The sequence below is a fragment of the Trachypithecus francoisi genome, unplaced genomic scaffold (assembly GCF_009764315.1).
Source record: "Trachypithecus francoisi isolate TF-2019V2 unplaced genomic scaffold, Tfra_2.0 Lachesis_group12, whole genome shotgun sequence".
NCBI classification, from domain to species: Eukaryota; Metazoa; Chordata; class Mammalia; order Primates; family Cercopithecidae; genus Trachypithecus; species Trachypithecus francoisi.
Window position 1 is genome coordinate 7,683,413 of NW_022681457.1, and position 14,871 is coordinate 7,698,283.

General features: G+C 46.3%; 1 protein-coding gene across 4 annotated transcripts in view; it reads left to right on the forward strand.

Moving 5' to 3' along the window:
- The first annotated feature begins 427 nt into the window (after positions 1-427).
- LOC117093612 (zinc finger protein 813-like) overlaps positions 428-14,871 on the forward strand; it is a 361,257-nt gene continuing 346,813 nt past the window's right edge. Inside the window, exons 1-3 of one of the 4 annotated variants that reach the window (XM_033228963.1) lie at positions 448-751; positions 976-1,978; positions 2,598-2,679. In XM_033228963.1, coding sequence (XP_033084854.1) covers positions 2,665-2,679 — 15 coding nt within the window. In that variant the 5' untranslated portion in view covers positions 448-751; positions 976-1,978; positions 2,598-2,664. Of the gene's footprint in view, positions 1,979-2,597; positions 2,680-6,166; positions 6,292-14,871 lie in introns of those variants that run through there. The other 3 variants (XM_033228964.1, XM_033228962.1, XM_033228965.1) reach the window with 3 other exon arrangements.

Genomic DNA, 14,871 nt, shown 5'->3' on the forward strand with positions numbered 1-14,871 from the left:
CCTCCCTCAGTGCTGGGATGACAGGCTTGAGCCACCATGCCCGCCTTATTCCTTAGTTTAAAAAAAAATACGGCCGGGCGCGGTGGCTCAAGCCTGTCATCCCAGCACTTTGGGAGGCCGAGACGGGCGGATCACGAGGTCAGGAGATCGAGACCATCCTGGCTAACACGGTGAAACCCCGTCTCTACTAAAAATACAAAAAATTAGCCGGGCGAGGTGGCGGGCGCCTGTAGTCCCAGCTACTCGGGAGGCTGAGGCAGGAGAATGGCGTGAACCCGGGAGGCGGAGCTTGCAGTGAGCTGAGATCCGGCCACAGCACTCCAGTCTGGGTGACAGAGCGAGACTCCGTCTCAAAAAAAAAAAAAAAATATATATATATATATACACACACACATACACACACATAGGCCGTGCGCAATGGCTCATGCCTGTCATCCCAGCACTGTGGGAGGCCAATTCTCGTCTATTCAGGAGACGGGTTTCACCATGTTGCCCAAGTTAGTCTCCAACTCCTCGGCTTAACTGATCCGCTTGCTTAGGCTTTCCAAAGTGCTAGGATTACAGGAGTGAGCCACCACACATGGCCAGTCCTGGAATTTTCTAGAGGAGGATGACCAACGCAGCCTGTGGACCCTTCCTGGCCATCACATGAAGACCAGCGACCCCTCCTTCCAAAACTCACAGCTTCTCAGGATGACTTGGGGAAACGTCCCCCGCTGTGAACCTCAGTGAGCCTGCCTGTAACATACAGGTGAGGGAGAAGACCAGAAAAGCTCAGTCAGAGTGACACTGACCCAGAAATGATGGGCACAATGGAGTGTGTGGCTTTTCCTGTAGGAGAGGGTGATGCTTAGTTGTAATTTGAATTTTAAATGGATTCCAGTCCTCCGAAAAACAGGTGATTAGACTCAAATCACCTTGAACCTTTTCATCTCATGGCTTTAACCCACCTACATGGCTCCATGTTCCCTGCAGTCCTCTCCCCTGAGCTCTACAGTCCTGTGTCCAGTTCTCTCCTCTCTCTGCTAGGACATCAAACAGGCGTCTCCACCTTCGCATGTCCATAAGTGACTTCCTAAACCCCCAAAAATTCCCTTGCAGTCCTACAAATCTCAGATGAGGGTGACAATGTACTTCTAGGGGCTTAGCTGAGGTTGACACCATGTATTTTAAATATGGGAAATACATTATTTGTAAGTGTTGTAATTTATAAGGTAAAGAGAAAATTACATGTATACATGAAAGGAGTGAGAAAATACATCATTTCCAAATTTCTTTTGAGGTGTGGGGGAAAAATGTTTCAAGACCTGGTCCTTAGGGATCTGTGCTCCCAGGACCCCTCTGACTTCATCTCCCGCCTGTGTCCTCCTCACTTTGTCTGCTCCAGCCATACAGGCCTCCAGCCATACAGCTCAAGCCATATAGGCCTCTTTCCTTTTTCTGGGACTGAGGTTGCTCCCGTCTCGGGGCCTTCTGGGCTGTCCCTCTGCCTAGGACTCTCTGGCCCCGCAGCTGCAAGTGACAAGCAGCCTTTCTTCCCTAAGTCTTTGTTCTGGCATCACTTTCTCTATGGAAACCTTTGTGATCTCCCACAGCCCCCATTTGACATGGCAGCCCCACCTTCACCCCCACCTCTGGTCCATGTTGCCTGTTCTGTGTGATTCTTTTTGCTCCTTTGCTGTTCACTGGATTCTGTTGAGAACAAGTCCCCAAGCAGAGAGCAGAGCCAGAAGGTGGGGCTGTGCTGGGCTGGCGCCCTCTGAGTGGAGCTCAACCCTGGCTTCACATTAGGGTTCTCAGACATTTTGCAAATACATCTTTTATGCTGTTTTGTCAAAGATTGCTATTATCATAGGATGGGACCCACCCTCAATAATACTTATAATAGCGCTGGTGATTCTCATCTGTGTCCAGCATTGAACGTCAAGGCAGTTTCCTCCATGTTGAGAGCTGAGATCAGCCTGTGATCCACAGGGAGGTGAGGGTGCTGTGCTCTGTGTGGGGTTTGGTTAGTGCCAGATCTGTGCCCTGAAGGTCTGTGCCCTGCTGCAGCGTGTGTGTGGACTTTTCCAGGAAGGGGGGAGTGGAATCTAAAAACAAGTCAAAATTACCCTTGTAGATCTTCCTGTGGGACATTGTTATCTCTGCATAATCTCTGGTGCACTGGGCAGCAGAGGACCTCTCCCGGGTGAGGTCTCCCCTGTGTGTGTGTGTTTTGTCACAGGAAAGGAATGAGTGATTTCTAAACACTAAATCTCGGCTGGGCGCAGTGGCTCACATCTGTAATCCTGGGTCTTTGGGAGGCCTGGGTGGGCAGATCATGAGGTCAGGAGATCAAGACCATCCTGGTCAACGTGGTAAAACCCCATCTCTAGTAAAAATAGAAAAATTAGCTGGGCCTGGCAGCTTATGCCTGTAGTCGCAGCTACTTAAGAGGCTGAGGCAGGAGAATCACTAGAACCAGGGAGGCAAAGGTTGCAGTGAGCTGAGATCATGCCTCCGAACCACATCCTGGTGACAGAGCTAGACTCCATCTCAAAAAAAAAGAAAAAGAAAAAGAAAAAGAAAAATTAAATCTCATATTTTTTTACACACAGGATTGGTTTCCAAAGACTCTTGCTATGTAATGAAGCCACCAGAAAGGGCAAAGAAAAGGAGCCAGGGATGGCTCTTCCTCAGGTAAAGTGACATTCCTCAGTGGATTCTTCTATCTCCTTTTCTGAAATAGCAGGTACTGTAGTAGCCAGTCTTCTGTGATTCTGAAGCGTCCTACCTCACAAGTTTGCTCACACTCACCCATGCCTTTTCACAGTCCCTCTCATCTTAAATTCCATCTGCCTCTATTGCCCAGGCTGGAGTTCACTGGAGCAATCTGGGCTCACTGTAACCTCCACCTCCCAGGATCAAGTGATTTCTCGTGCCTCAGCCTCTCAAGTAGCTGGGATTACAGGCGTCCGCCACCAGGCTTGGCTAATTTTGTATTTTTCATAGAGACAGGGTTTCACCATGTTAGCCAGGCTGGTCTCAACTCCCAACTTCACATAATCTCCTTGACAGTTTTTCACTGTTACTAAGAATAACATACGGGATGCCTGTGAGTATGGTGACTTCACTGCAGATATCTGGAGAATTCCTGCAAAACTGATTACTTCTTTTTGGACTTGCCATTTCCTCTTTTAGATATGGGAAGATTCCCTCTGGACCCCCAGCTGCAGAGGTGCCCTCTCTGAATGAAAACGTGAGAAATTTCTCACTCTTTCAAACAAAGCTTATTACTGTGGTCTTACCACCATGTTCTTTTTTGTATTTGGTGAAAATGAAAGCCCTTTTTATTTATATTTTCTATTCCTTGAGAGTCTGAATAGATGTCCTTAATCTTGGACATGTATATTTAAAACAGATTTTAATACTTTGCTGAAAGCATTCTTTTCATGTATTTTGAGAGCTATTTTGTATTCTTTAGTTCTTAATTTTTGCCCTGGTGATTAGTTCATATTATGCATTTTTTTAGGATAAAACAGATATGTTCTTTCACATGCCTGCTTTTTTTTTTAAAAACTAAGTTTTGCTCTTGTCACCCAGGCTGGAGTGCAATGGCATGATCTCGGCTGACTGCAGCCTCCGCCTCCCAGGTTCAAGCAGTTTTTCTGCCTCAGCCTCCCGAATAGGTGCGATTACAGGCAGGCTCCACCACTCCCAGCTAAGTTTTGTATTTTTTAGTAGAGATGGTGTTTCACTATGATGGCCATAATTTCTTTTGCCTTCTGAAATTCAAAATTTTTGGCCATTAATGTCTTCCAACAGGCTTTTCTATAACTTTCTTCCTCTCACTGTCTTCTGGGACTTCTGGTACTTGAAAAAAATTTTTTTTGAAATGAAGTTTTGCTCTGTTGCCAGGCTGGAGGGCAGTGGTGCAAACTCGGCTCACCTCCAGCCTCTGTCACCTGGGTTTAAGTGATTCTCTTATCTCAGCCTCCCAAGTAGCTGAGACTACATGTGCACACCAGCACACCTGGCTAATTGTTACATTTTTCATAGAGACGGGGTTTCTCTATGTTGATCAGGCTGGTCTCAAACTCCCAATCTCAGGTGATCTGCCCACCTTGGCCTCCCAAAGTACAGGGATTTCAGGTGTGAGCCACCGTGCCTGGCCTATTTTTTTAATTGTTTTATTTTTTTTGAGACAGTCTTGCTTTGTCACCCAGGCTGGAGTACAGTGGAGTGATCTTGGCTCATTGCAACCTCTGCCTCCCATATTCAAGTGCTTCTCCTGCCTCAGCCTCTAGAGTAACTGGAACTACAGAAGCCCACCTCCACACCCAGCTAATCTTTGTATTTTTAGTAGAGACAGGGTTTTGCCATAATTACCAGGCTGTTCTCCAAACTTCTGACCTCAGGTGATCCACCCACCTCGGCCTCCCCAAGTCCTGGTGTGAGCCACCTTGCCAGTCCCCCAGTCTAATTTTTAATTTACATTATGAATTCTGATCTTGAACCCATGTATTGAATTTTTCCATTTAGTTACTGTATTTTTAGCCCAAGAGTTTCTGTGTAGTTCTTCATAATTTCTGCATGTTGGTTGACCTTCTTATTTTCTTCATGCATTGGTTTTTTGATTTCTTGAAGCTGTCTCTTAACTCAGTGAGTTTCCAACATTGTTTAGGGGTTGGAGGTGATGGGCTCTGACTGTGTCAGAGTGCAGTGGTGCAATCTTGGGTCACTTTGTCTTCTGCTCTCCAGGCTCAAGAGATCCTCCCACCTCAGCCTGGCATGTATCTGTGGATGTGTCCTCTCTAGGTTTTTGCTTATAATCTCTGAACTGAAGTTAATTTAAGTGTGTTTGGATGTGATTTGTAGTGTGTGCAGAAGAGCATTAATGGAGAAGCTTATGATTATTTGTTTGTTTTTTGAAACAAAGTCTCACTCTGTCATCAGGCTAAAGTGCAGTGACTCCATCTAGGCTCACTGCAACCTCCACCTTCCGAGTTCAAAAGATTCTCCTGCCTCACCCTCCAGAGTACCTGGGATTATAGGCACACACCACCACACTCAGCTAATTTTTGTATTTTTAATAGAGACGGGGTTTTACCATGTTGGCCAGGATATTCTTGATTTCTTGACCTCCTGATCTGCCCATCTTGGCCTCCATAAGTGCTGGGATTATAGGTGTGAGCCACCATGCCTGGCCAAGCCCATGGTTTATGTAGAAAATGCATTATTTTCAGTATATATACACATACATTTTATTTTGAGAGTCTCACTCTGTTGCCCAGGCCAGAGTGCAGTGGTGTGATCTTGGCTTACTGCAACTTCTGCCTCCAGAGTTCTATCAATTCTCCTGTCTCAGCTTCCCAAATAGCTGGGATTACAGGGCTTTTCCCCCACCATGCCCAGAAAATTTTTATATTTTTACTAGATACGGGTTTTCACCATGTTGGCCAGGTTGTTCTTGAACTCCTGACCTTAAGTAATCCACCCACCTTGGTTTCCCAAAGTGATGGGATTACAGGTGTGAGCCCAATGCTCGGTCTGTGTGTGTGTGTGTGTGTGTGGTTTATTTATTCATTTATTTGTTTTTTGACAGAGTCTAACTCTGCAGTCCAAGCTGAGTTGCACAATCTCAGCTCACTGCAACCTTTGCCTCTGGGGTTCAAGGAATTCTCCTGCCTCAGCCTCCCAAGTAGCTGGGTCTAGAGGCGTGCACCACCACATCTGGGTTCAAGCAGTTCTCCTGCATCAGCCTTTGAGTAGCTGGGATTACTGACAGGTGCCACCATGCCCAGCTAAGTTTTGTATTTTTAGTAGAGACGGGGTTTCACCATGTTACCCTGGGTGGTCTCCAACTCCTGAGGTCAGGTGATCCACCCGCCTTGGCCTCCCAAATTGCTGGGATTCCAGGCCTGAACCACTGCGCCCGGCCAAATATTTTTTATATTGTCCATAAAACTGAGACTTCCACAGTGACTTAGGGGATTTTAAAATCTATGATGGAAAAGTGCAATAAAATGCAACTGTACAGAAAAAACTGTTCAAAAATACCTCAGTGTGGGTTTGTCAGAACACAGTCTTGGATGAAATCAATACTTCTTTTCTCTTTTCTCATTTTGTGTGAAGGTGATAACTCCGTCCTCCCTAATGTTTTGTTGAAATGTGTTTTTCATTTTAGGGATGCTTGACTTTCAGGGTTGTGGCTACAAAATTCTCTGCTGGAGTGGAAATGCCTGAACCCTGTGCAAATGGCTTTATACAGGGAAGTGATGTTGGAGAACTACAGGAACCTGGAGTCTGTGGGTGAGGAAAATGTCCCTGCAGACATGAGAAGTTTGCTCTTGTCTGTTTTGGCTCTTCCTGGCTTTATATTCTCTTTTGTGATGTTGCCCCATACATGCTTTTGATGTACATGTCATTGTTTTCTGTAGTGATGACCCTCCTCTCTGTCATGGATAGCTTCTTAGAGACTCTTCTATGGAGTAGGTTTTTCATAAAACCAGAAAATTCATGAAAAACACTTTGATTAATAAGATTGAACATCATCCTGCTCTAGGCAGAGATGTCCCTGGAAGCCCTGAGCGGAATTGTCAGCGTGGCCCAGGATACAAGATAGAAAGCATGACACTGATGGACAAGTGTTTCCAGCTGTGGTTCTGGTTTTGTGTTTTTGTTTTTTGTTTTTTTGTTTAGTTTTGTTTTTTTGAGACAGAGTCTGTTGAACAGGCTGGAGTGCAGTGTCATGATCTCAGCTCATTGCAACCTCTGCCTCCTGGGTTCAAGCAATTCACATACCTCAGTCTCCCAACCTAACTGGAATTACAGATGCATGCCACTACACTGGCTATTTTTTGTATTTTTATTACAGATGGGGTATCACCATGTTGGCCAGGCTGGTCTTGAACACCTGGTCTCAAGCAATCCACCCGCCTCAGCCTCCAGCGAAGTTTTGGGATTACAGGCATGAGCCACTGCACCTGGCCTTTCATTCTGGCTTTTGAGGAGCATCGCAGAAACATCTCTCACTGGCACTGTGACAGTGATCATCACATAAGCTAATGATCATCTTCTCTAAGCAGCAGTCACTGCTGTTGAAATTCCCCCCAGCGAGGACATCATTCAGGCTCACTGCCTCATATATATGAGGCTCTTGACTGAACTCTTTTTTTCTGGACATGGAATTTTATTCTTGTTGCCCAGGCTGGAGTGCAATGGCGTGTTCTCCACTCACTGCAACCTCCACCGTCTGGAGAACCCTCCTGGGTTCAAGTGATTCTCCTGCCTTGGTTTCCCAAGTAGCTGGGATTACAGCTGCCCACCACCAGGCCTGGCAAATTTTTGTATTTTTGTATTTTACCTTGTCTCTACTAAAAATCAAAAGATCAACAATCAAACTTTGAACAACATCAGAGAGTTTATAGTGGAGAGAAACCTTACAAGTGTAATGAGTATGGCAAAACCTTTAGTGGGAAGTCATCACTTTTTATCAGCAATCCATGGCATAGGGAAACTTTACTAATGTAATGATTGTCACAAAGTCTTCAGTAATGCTACAACCATTGTAAATCATTAGAGAATCCATAATGAAGAGAGGTCTTACAAGGGTAAAAAATGTGGCAAGTTTTTCAGACATCGATCATACCTTGCAGTTATCAGTGAACTCATACTGGAGAGAAACCTCACGAATGTCATGACTGTGGCAAGGTCCAGTCAAGCTTCATCCTATGCAAAACAAAGGAGAATTCATAGGGGAGAGAAATCTCAAATGTGATGATTGTGGCAAAGTCTTGATTTCACATTCACACAGCATTAGCCATCAGAGAATCTATACTGGACAGAAATCTTACAAATGTCATAAGGGTGGCAAGGTCTTCAGTCCGAGGTCAATCCTTGCAGAACATCAGAAAATTCATTTTTCAGATAATTGTTCCAAATACAGTGACTATAGAAAATCATAAAGCTTTAATTGACATTAGAGCATTGACTTGAGATTGAGTTGACTTAACATTGAGTTTAAGCATTAATTGACATTAAAGTGTTTATGTTAAGAAGATTGGGCTATGTGGGGTGGCTGATGCCTGTAATCCCAGTGCTTTGGGAGGCCAAGCCTGATAGATCACAGCCACTCCTGGCTATGAGAGTGTGGAAGTGGCTGTAGGAGTGGGGCCTGGTTAGAAGGGGCGGGGCCTTGAACAGGATCTGAGCAGGGCAAGAATGAGGAGGCTGCCTGGGAGCCAGGCTGGAAAGTGGGAAAGCCTGGGCCAGAAAGAGATCATCATCTTGAAGGTGAGGTCTGGAAGGGATGTTTTGAAGGGCAGGGTCTGGAGGGGGCGGGTGCTGTCTTTCTCCTCAGCTGGGCCCCAGATGTCTCCTGCTGTCATCCTCTCGCCCTGCAGGACTGGATTCCCGGGTTACTGATTGGTGGATTGTTTCTGATATGCCGTGATATTACCCCTAATATCGCAGGGATGCTTCCTGTCCATTTTGAGTTAATATTTCAAACAATCGAAGGTAAAACAACTTACTGTAGTGGACCACCTGTACTGATCGCTGAATCGTTTTTCCTCGTAAGTTGAAAATGGTTTTAATGCAAAGCGCCTTTTTTGAGCAGGTAGAGTCACACATCCTGCTGGCGGTGCAAGCTCCCCTCCATCTGGGCAGGGTGGGGGAGGGGGCAACAACCTTGGTAAAGGGGTGGAGTGGGGTGCTGGTTGCAGCAGGGACTGGCAATTAGAATGGCTTATTAAACTAAACAAGATCCTGGGTTGTTTGAGTGGATAATGGAAACTGAAAGGTGACATGCAAAACTGCCTATTACACACAGGAATGGAGGATAATTTCATATTTCATGGAAATAAAGTCACGGCCTGGAGCAATGTCTCACACCTGTAATCCCAGCACGTTCAAGAGCCGAGGCGGGAGGATCAATTGAGCCCAGGAGTTCGAAATCAGCCTGGGCAACATAGTGAGACCTCGTCTCTACTAAAAAAAAAAAAAATCAAAAAAATCTGCCAGGTGTGGTCTTCCACGCCCAGGGTCCCAGCTGCTTGGGGCGCTGAGGTGGGAGGATCACTTGAGCCAGAAAGTTGGAGACTGCAGTGAGCTCTGATCTCACCACCACACTCCAGCCTAGGTGACAAAGCTAGACCCTATCTCAAACAAACAAATAAATGAGAAGTATAATTCCTCCTTTAAAAGTAAGGGAAGAGATTTTATTTCCTTTTGTCTCTTAGAATATTCAATTAGAAAATTTGTAAATTCATTTTCTCTGTCTTCTGAGGGTTTTTTTTTTAGACAGTTTTTTTCTGTTACCCAGGCTGCAGTGCAAGGCGCTATCTCGCCTCACCACAACCTCCATCTCCTGGGTTCAAACGATTCTCCTGTCTTATTTAACCTCTTATTACCACCATGCCCGGCTTTTATTTTTCTTTTAGAAACTAAACCTTTTTTCAGTTTAATGACCCAGGGATGTATTTCTGAAGGACTTGGGAGTTCTTTTTGAAAGGCAAACAACAAAGGAGACAGTGTCTTTATCTCAGTAGGAAATTAAATAATTCAAACATCAAATGACTTCAATTTAAGGCTATGGACCTTGAGGTAATTCTGAGCCTTGAGAGGAATGTGGTCATGCAACCTGAGTCCAGTGGTATGCAGGCACAATTTCTAAGACTTTTCCTGTAAGTAATTAGGAAGACTAAGCAGCCACAGAGATAAGACCTCCTTGGGTCATTGTCCCTTCTTTTGTAATGATAAGGTACACTTCAACCTTCCTTGAAGTGTATCAATCCATAACCAAGCAAGTGGCTGCACCCTATGCACTGGTCTTGAATAAAAAATGTGGTGATTCTGCTAAAAATTCTCTGTCTTTCCCTATGTGTGTGAAACCTTAACATCTCTACTTTGGAATGCTGATCCAATTCATTTAGAGTTGATGTTTCCAGGTGGCTATTTCCAAGCTTTGCCTTCAAATAAATTCGTACTTAATCATATATTCCAAATTTTATTTACTGCTGACATCAGTTTCTGTTGGATTTTAGGAGCCTCACCAGAGAGGGCACCTGCTGCCCTGTTGTAAAACTCACACTTGCCAAAAGTTATGGGTCAGGGTTTCTCCCCCTCCCTCAGGATGACGCTAGTTAGCTGACACAGATGGTCACCTCCGTTACCAAGTAGAGCCACGTGCGATCAAAGGTGTTGTCAAGTCCTCTTCCCTGAGGACTGATTAGTGTTGATCTTGAAAACATGAACTTAATGCATAGTATAGAACAGCGAAGTGTCTTTCTCTGTTTTCAGCCTCTTAGCTCTTTTCCTCTATTTGCCATCACATTCTGGTCTAAGGCTTATTTATTAATGAAATCATTTTTATTTCTTATTCTGTTATCGTCGTGTAGATGATTTCTCATTCGGGGGAAGATCATTTTGTTTTCAATTATATTGTCTCAACATTTAAATAGTGAAGTAAAGAGTATTTCTTGGGCCAGGCTTGGTGGCTCATGACTGTAATCACAACACTCTGGGAGGCTAAGGCAGGTGGATCACTTCAAGTGAGGAGTTTGAGACCGGCCTGGCCAACATGGTGAAACCCCGTCTCTACCAAATATACAAAAATTAGCCGGACATGGTGGCACGCTTGTAATGCCAGCTACTCCGGAGACTGAGGCAGGAGAATCACTTCAACATAGGGTGTACAGGCTACACTGAGCCGAGACCTTGCCACTGCACTCCAGCCTCGGCGACAGAGAAATATTCTTGTCTTAAAAAAAAAAAAAAGGAAATTAAAAAAAGAAAGTGTTAGATCTCCTCCACAAATGTGCTGGGACGACTAACTGTATATTCACATGGAAAAGAATAATGTTGGATCCCTACAGAATCAAAATTTTATTTTAAAATGTTAGAGAATGAGGAAGGGAGCCCTGCGGGAGCGGGTGTTACTTTGTCGGCCACGCTGGTCTGGGACCCCAGGCTCAGCGATCCTCCCGCTGCTGCTTCCTGAGTAGCTGGGACCTCAGGCTCCCTCCCCCGCGCCCGCATCCCTGCTGTGCTTAAGCAGCAGGTGGTGACCTCACTCTTCCCAGGCCTGAGCACTCCGTCCGGCATCCCAGGCCTGGCCCTAGGGAAGTCTCTGAAGCTGAGCACAGGGTGGACCCTTCCCCCACTCCCACCCCCTGGAGTGAATGGCGAATAGAAAGGGAGAAGATTTCTATTCTGTTCTGAGGGCCGGCAGCATGAAATCGTACCTACCGCCCAGGCAGGGCTTTGCATTTCACATTCTAGTTTGCATCCCCGTTCCAGACAGTTCCAGGGCTTTTGAATCATGCCTCAGCCTTCCTGGCCGGTCTCGCCTCCAAACCCGGAAAAACAGAGGTGCTGGGCTCAAGACTGAGACTCACAGGTGCCGCACCAGCCCCGCCCTCTGCGGGTTCTAAAGGGCAAAGTCTCTCCACCTGGCGCGTCCCTTCGCCCTGCCCAGGCCCCGCCCACCTCCTCGTGGACCCCGCCCAGGCCTTACTTCTGTCCTGTGCCCGCAGATTCACGCAAACCTGGAAGAGGATAGCGTGGAGTGAAGGTCCCACCGCAGCCCGTGAGTTTCTCTCTGTCTTATATTGAGTCTGTGTTTCCCAGGTCCCTGGGGCTTCTGTACCTGGGACATGGGGCCCCTACAGACCTGGAAATTCTCGCCCCTCTTCCTTCATGCAGAGCAAATTGAGACGTCCCTTTGAGAGTCTGGGGTTCGCTTCCTTTTGGGTTTGAAGTCGCCTTGAGGCTGGTGCGGTCTGGTCTTTCTGCGTAGGGCAATGTATACGCTTTTTATTGCGTAGTTTTCTTTTTTTTTTATTTTTTTATTTTTTTATTTTTTATTTTTTTATTTTTTATTTTTTATTTTTTTTTTTTGAGAGGGAGTCTCGCTCTGCCGCCCAGGCTGGAGTGCTGTGGCCAGATCTCAGCTCACTGCAAGCTCCGCCTCCCGGGTTCACGCCATTCTCCTGCCTCAGCCTCCCGAGTAGCTGGGACCACAGGCGCCCGCTACCTCGCCCGGCTAATTTTTTTGTATTTTTTTAGTAGAGACGGGGTTTCACCGTGTTAGCCAGGATGGTCTCGATCTATTGCGTAGTTTTCTTGCTTAAAACCTTTTTCTAACTCCTCCTGCCCGGCGCTTTTTAAAGTCCTCACAGGTGAGGTGGATTCCCGCCCTGGGCAACTTCCACCCCCGCCTTCGTTGGTTTGTCGAGTGTAGCGCCGTGGCCCCAGCCCCGCGGAGGCCGCGTCCTCTGCCTGGTCCTGAGATCCTGCAGACCCCACCATTTTCTTAAGGCACCGTCGTCCCCCACCTCCCTCCTCGTGCCGGGCCCTGCTGCTCCCCAGGTCTCTCCTCCGCAGTCACCGCTTCTCCTGAGCCTGCGTTGGGGAGGTGCCCGGGGCTTGTCCTGTTACACGGGCTGTTCTTGCCTGCCCAGCTCCAGCCCCTGGAAAATGTGCTCCCCCCCGGCATGCAGGCGTCTTACTCCAAACCCCCCTGTAATCGTGTGGGCCAAAGGGATTAGGAGACAGACAGCAGTAGAAAATCTGAGATAAGAAAAGAAAGCAGGAGGAGAAAAGCAACTACAGAAATGTAGAAAAAAGCCGGATGTACAGAGAGACGGCAAGGAGAACAGAGGGAGAACCACAGCAGGGAGGATTACTGTGGGTCTAGAGTGCCATAGAGTGGGGGTGGGGGGTATAACAGGGAAGAGAATTGAACAGGGAGAGCAGAGGAGGTGCAGAGATGGGAGAAGAGGGAGAAATCTATGGAGACTGAGGACAATCGAAAGATTGAAAGATCTATGAAGAAGGAGCAATGAGAGGTTAAATAAGTTGCGAGGATGGAGCAGAAGAGGTGGAAGAGAAGGAATAAAGGGAAGAAGGGGATAAACAGCAGGAGAGGAGAGGGGCAAAAGAGACGCAGAATCCCAGGGAAAAAGACAAGAAAACAAGAGCTACAGAGAGAAGGGGAGAATGAGAGATGTGTACAGAATTAGGGAGGGAAGCACAGTAATGAAGACAGAGGGGCTGGGCACAGTGGCTCACGCCTGTAATCCCGGCACTGTAGGACACTAAGACAGGATTGCTTGAGTCCAGGAGCTCGACACCAGCCTGGGCAGCATAATGAGACCCACATCTCTGACCAGAAAAAGAAAAAAAAAAAAAACGGGGCGTGATGGGGCACACCTGTAATTCCAGCTACTATGGAGGCCGATGTAGGAGGATCACTTCAGCCCAGGAGGTCCAGGCTGCAGTGAGCCAAGATCATGCCACTGCACCCCAGCCTGGTCAACAGAGTGAGACCCTGTCTCAAAAGAAAAAAAGGAGCGGGGGACTTTGGGCTCAGATGAGTAGGTGAGTTCATATTACTAGTCGTGACATGTTGACTTCTTTGTATATAATCTAATAACTTTAAATTTGTTTAAATTATACAGATGAGGTTGAGAATTTTTAAACTCCTATCTATGAGACATTTACATTCTGTAAATCTTGGCATCAGAGGTCAGCTTCCACTTGGAATCCCCATTCAGCCCGAGGGCAGTGACTTATTCAGTTGTGAGTCACTCTCTTGCCTTTTCTCAGAGTTGGGTATGAAGTGGAATGGTGAAGTGGGGAAAGAAAAATTGGTGTTATTACATAATACTTTTAATTTAATTGATTAATATTTGGGACAGGAGTGAGCCTGGGTGATAAAGCCAGAGCCTGTCCCAAATATTAATTAATCCAGCACTTTGGGAGGCTAAGGCTAGTGGATCACTTCAGGTCAGGGATTCGAGACCAGCCTGGCCAACATGACGAAACTGTCTCTACTAAAAATACAAAAATTAGCAGGGCATGATGGTACTCGCCTGAAATCCCAGATTCTGGGAAGGCTGAGGAAAGAGAATCGGAGAATCACTTGAGCCTGGGAGGGGAAGGTTGCAGTGAGCCAAGATCCTGCCACTGCACTCTAGCCCAGGTGACAGAGCAAGACTCTGTTTCAAAAAGCAAAACAAAACCTTCTGGCTGACTTTAAAAATATCCAGTTCTGGCCGGGCGCGATGGCTCACACCTGTAATCCCAGCACTTTTGGAGGCTGATGGGGGTGGATCACCAGAGGTAGCGAGTTCGAGAACAGCCTGACCAACATGGGGAAACCTTGTTTATACTAAAAATACAAAATTAGCCAGGGTTGGTGGCATGTGATTGTAATCCCAGCTACTCGAGAGGCTGAGGCCAAGAAAGTCGCTTGAACTCGGGAGGCAGAGGTTGCAGTGAGTTGAGATCGCTCCATTGCGCTCCACCTTGGGCAACAAGAGCGAAACTCCACCTAAAAACAAACAAAAAGATATCCGTTTGCCTGTTTGCTTCTGTGCTTTTGATTCAGTAGTTCTTGGAAGAGAGCTCGATGTCCACGTGTTACATATTACAATGCTCCCCAAGCATTCAGAGGGAGGCAATCAGCGGAACAATTAGTGAAATGTTTTCCTAGATCCATCTACAAATTCTTCTTTCCTACTGAAACATAGGGCTGGGACTCTAGAAAAGCTCCAGCATATCATCTTCCTTTTTTTTATAAGCAGGAGTCTCTTTCTGGTCTGTTAGCTCCACGTTAGAGCAAGGGAAAGAGCCCTGGACCTTGGAGAGTGAAGTGAAAATAGCAAAAAAATCCAGGTGGGTGGGAATGTATTACAGGTGTAAAGGCAGGTAAGAGCTCAGATGGGCAGAGTGGAAGCTCCACCTTCCAATAGTGTGGGGAAACTCTCTGCAATTGGGAGAATTCTGTGGGAAAAGTTAAAATCCTAAGATCTCTGAGTGAACATCTTTATTTGCCCCCTCTTATCTCTCTGCTATTTATTTATTTAATTTTTTGAGACAGCATCT